The sequence below is a fragment of the Zingiber officinale genome, chromosome 8A (assembly GCF_018446385.1).
Source record: "Zingiber officinale cultivar Zhangliang chromosome 8A, Zo_v1.1, whole genome shotgun sequence".
Taxonomy (NCBI): Eukaryota; Viridiplantae; Streptophyta; class Magnoliopsida; order Zingiberales; family Zingiberaceae; genus Zingiber; species Zingiber officinale.
In genome coordinates this window covers 134,674,826-134,679,252 of record NC_056000.1, presented here as the reverse complement: position 1 = coordinate 134,679,252, position 4,427 = coordinate 134,674,826, and the positions used below count along the sequence as shown (strand labels likewise).

General features: G+C 37.2%; 1 protein-coding gene across 1 annotated transcript; it reads left to right on the top strand.

Annotated features, from left to right (window-relative positions):
- The first annotated feature begins 2,042 nt into the window (after window positions 1-2,042).
- Window positions 2,043-4,016, top strand: LOC122010349 (transcription termination factor MTERF15, mitochondrial-like). The gene is made up of 2 exons (XM_042566847.1): window positions 2,043-2,639; window positions 2,736-4,016. The coding sequence occupies exons 1-2, from the start codon at window positions 2,100-2,102 to the stop codon at window positions 3,063-3,065; spliced, it is 870 nt and encodes a 289-aa protein (XP_042422781.1). The 5' UTR covers window positions 2,043-2,099; the 3' UTR covers window positions 3,066-4,016.
- Window positions 4,017-4,427: the final 411 nt, after the last annotated feature.

Below are 4,427 nucleotides of genomic sequence, written 5' to 3'. Positions count from 1 at the left end.
AAGAGCATGCTTGGTGATCAATACTTTCCCTAATAGTGCCACATTAGTGTTCCTTTACATATTTCGTAACAGTGAACTTTATGTCCCCGGGCAACTACTTTCTATGTACATGGTTGATTGAAATAGACAACTTTTACTTTATTTTTTCAGGTATCAACTGGATTATATTTCATATGTTTAACCATGACATATTTAACAAGTGCATTCTTAAACTCTTGTCGAGACGGAAAAAATCTATCCAACACAAAATTCATGCTCATCTGTTGCCTCTTCAAGTGACATTTGGAGCAATCGAGAATTTAGAATATTTGAATCATCAGCTATTGGGAACTCCTCCTCTAAGTCGTTGTACTACTCTAGGAAAATTTCAAATTGTTCAATCTACATATCATCAGTTAAAAATTCTTGTACATCTATATTGCATTGTAATTCCTCTCTAATTCGGGTATAATGCTCTAACTCCTCACTCCAAGTAGGCTCAAAGTAATCAATAAGTGTTATACAAGGATTTAAAATCTCATCTTCTAGAAAACTTGTTTCTTCATTTAAACCAAATGTTAAAATGTTGCTTGTATTTTTAGTTGTGTTCTGCACACCACTATACTCAGAAGATGATGGAATATTTGTTCTGGATAATTTTCCTATATTAACTCCATGTCCCTTGCAAGAATTTTCATCAAGCGTATTCCATATATCAGAGAAAATTTCTTCAGTAATATGATAGTCCTGATAAAAAATTTAAAAACTAATTTAGTAAAGTTACATATTAATTTAGCAAAGACCACGTAACGTTAGATATAGTGCACATTAGATTTTTCATAATTTATCAGTGGTGGTGACAGAATCCGACTGATAGACCTAGGGCTTTGTAATTTTACATATTTTCAACCACTAAGAAGGGTTGAGTAAGGAAGATGTATATATGCTACAAAATCTAAGTTTTAACTAAAGATCACGTTGGACCTAATAACATTCCATATCATGCCCATGTTGAGCCTGATATGGGATGATATTAGGGCTAACTTAGGCCTGATATAGGATGATATCAGGCTCGTATTGAAGCAGAAACTTCTCGTAACATTGGACAACGACTGAGAGCCTTAAATAAGAAATGGATAACACAATTTAACTCCTTGTAACACCAAAAACTCACAACATGTTAAATGAGTGTAATCAAACATGTTTAGGTTGATTAGTGGATTTTGGTAAAAACCTACTGATGGACTTAGGTTAATTGGATTTATGCAAAATCCAGATAACTACGACGGGTTGAGCGATGAGAAGATAGATATGATATCAAACTAAAATTTTTATCAACGAAGGAAGTGGACCCGATATAATCGCATATCAGACCCAATGTACTGATACATACCATATCAACCTAACTTGTATGAACAACGTCTAGTTGAAATCTAGCATCACATTGGAGCACCTTGCAAACCAATTAAGTGATGAAGTACATCATATTACAGGTGTTGTTCAATATTTATTCTCCACACATCCAATAACATCATAAACACAATTTTTTTCATCACCCTTTGCTACAAAAGTGAATTTTTTTTTAAACAATACTAACCTATTTTATAGTAATAAATTTATACATATATTGATAAATCTTTATCTGTCTTTTTCTACTAATTTCACTCTTGTTAGAAGTTTGTCATTCAACGTCGAGGATGTTAATCGTTGTTGTCCTTTGAACTCGACTCGTGCAATCCTGCCGATCATCACGAGGATGTATGATAAGCAGAATTCATGATCATTTCGTGTTTATAAGATTAGGAAGAGGAATGGAGAAAGAGAGAGGGTGAGAACATGTGCATCCAAATTACAAATTTGATTTATAATTAAAAAGATGATTTGGATACTTAAAAATGATGAATTAGAAACAGTGGTTGGCGGAAGAGTTAACAGAGAAATTATAATTTTTTTATGCACCTTTTGATACAAAGAGAACTACGATACTTCTTTTTGATAAATTACATATTCTACCCATACGCCTTTGTAAAATGCAGATGCTCCAATAAAGGCGATGCAAGTAGGGTTTTACGGGATCTATTTAAGTCGTCCCTACGGTTGTCGCTTGACGCGCCGACGCGATGCTTCACTCCCTGGTCCGCCGCCATGCGCTCCCTCCGTCGACGCAACTCCGTTGCGTCTTCTTCTCCACCGGCACATCCGTCTCCTCCTCAGGCACTACCGCTTCTCCCGATCCCCATTTCATGGTCGAGTACCTCGTGAATACATGCGGGTTCTCCGCCGACGACGCTTCCAAGGTCTCAAAGTCGCTCCCCTGCTTTCAGTCCACCGAGAAGCCCGATGCTGTTCTTGGATTCTTCAGATCTCATGGCTTTGATGGTGCTAATCTCAGAAAGATAATATCTTGGAAGCCAGGATTTCTCTGCAGGGATGTGGAGAACAGTCTCGCTCCAAAGTTTAAAATTTTGCGCGACATGGGGTTATCTGAGTCCGACATCGCCAATGTGGTTTTGCGGCACCCCAACATTCTTTACCTCGACGCCCAGAACGCGCTGCTCCCGAGATTGAAGGTTTGGGAAAGTTTATTTGGATCGAGGGAGATCCTCCTCAGGAATCTCCGGGGCTATAATAGGTTTTTGACCACCAGCATTGAGAATGTGGTACGCCCTAACTTGAACTTCTTACAGGATGAATGTGGTATTCCTGAAGACCGGGTTTCTCATGTCATTAAAGGGCACCCCGGCTTCATCGTGCAGAATCCTGAATCCCTCCGGGCTTTGGTAGATAGAGCTGAGGGGCTTGGAGTTCCTCGAGGATCTGGAATGTTCCTCTGGATTCTTGATGTACTGCAAGGGGTGAGCACGGAAAAATTTGAGGCCCAACTCAAGCTCATGAACAATTTTGGTTTGTCGAACTCAGATTTCATTGCTGCAATCAAGAAATTTCCACGCTTTTTACTCCTTTCCATAGAGTTATTGCAGAGAAAGATGGAATTTTTGGTCAATGTTGTTGGAATTTCACCTTCAGACGTTGCTCTCCGCCCGGTACCTTTAGTGCTATGTTTGGAAAAGAGGTTAATTCCTTGATTTCGTGTGATGGAGATATTGAAAGCTGAAGGGTTATGGAAGTCAACAAACAAGTTACATGTATTTTTCTCATTATCTGGTCCAAAATTTTTGAAGCAGTATGTGCTCCCTTATGAAGATAAATTACCCAAACTGCGTGAAGTCTTGTGAGTTGTAGCTGGGTTCAAAGGGAATAATCCAAACTGCTAATGAATGCAAGATTTACATAGGTTTGATTTTTATGACTGGATAAGCAATGATATTGAACCAATTTTGTCCTAGTTTTCATATGGTTTACTTGCCGTATTCATATTCTAGCCATGAGGATGTTAGGTTTTCTGAGTTCCATTTTGCAATCGGATTGAGTTGAAATGGATTTCTTGTAGTACCTTATCAGTTGAACTCCTTCCAATGAGAAGATATTTGTCGTTTAGAATCATCAAAGGAGAATGTTTTTCCCCCTTTGACAAGCAGAGTTGGATTTAAGTCTGAAAACGATACCCATCTGCCAAGATTACAGAGAAACCATTTTTAATTTTCATATTCTGTATCATACATGGCGTTGTTACTGTAGACATGAGAATGTTAGTCTTTCTGAGTTCCATTTTGAAACTCGATTGAGTTAAAAAGGATTTGTTGAGCAAGCAGAGTCAGATGTATGCTGGGCTACACTACCCATCTGCAAGGTCATAGAGAACCCAATTTCTTTCAAATTAGTTGTAACATCAATCGTTTTAATACTTTTGAAAGTTGAAGGAGCTTGAAGCCATGTGAGTTGTAGCTGAGTTTGAAGGAATAACCAACAGCTGAAGGGTTTATTTGTGTATGAGTTTCTTTTCGATGATATTGAACCATTCTTGCTCTAGTTTCTCATATAGTTTGCTTATTACTTTCCTAGTTCGTCAATTATAAAGGTAACTGCTAATGTAAACATGAGGATGCTATATTTATACAAAATTCCTTTTTTTACAACCTGTTTGACTTGCAAAGCGCTTATTTAGGAACTTGTCAGTTGAACTCCTCGCACAGGAAAAGACATAGTGTCTTTTAAATTGTAAAAAAGTTATTTTTTTTCTTTTTTCTTCCAGCAAAATTTGGCTCATGTTGTAGTGCAGTGATATGTGCCAAGGTTAGTGAAAAATCACTTTCCTTCTATTCGAGTTAGAAGCTTCTTTGTCCAGCTTCATTGAAAGTGTCACTCTTAAATTTCCTTGTTTGTTAACACAAAAATTACAGTCTATTTCTGAATGTTGTCAATTGCAAATTCTTACATATGTGTGAAGTATTGTTTGCCTGTGATGAGTTTCTTTTCTAGATAAGCAATGATATTGAACAATTCTTGTTCTAGTTTCTCATATGGTTTACTTTACAGTAACATCTGCC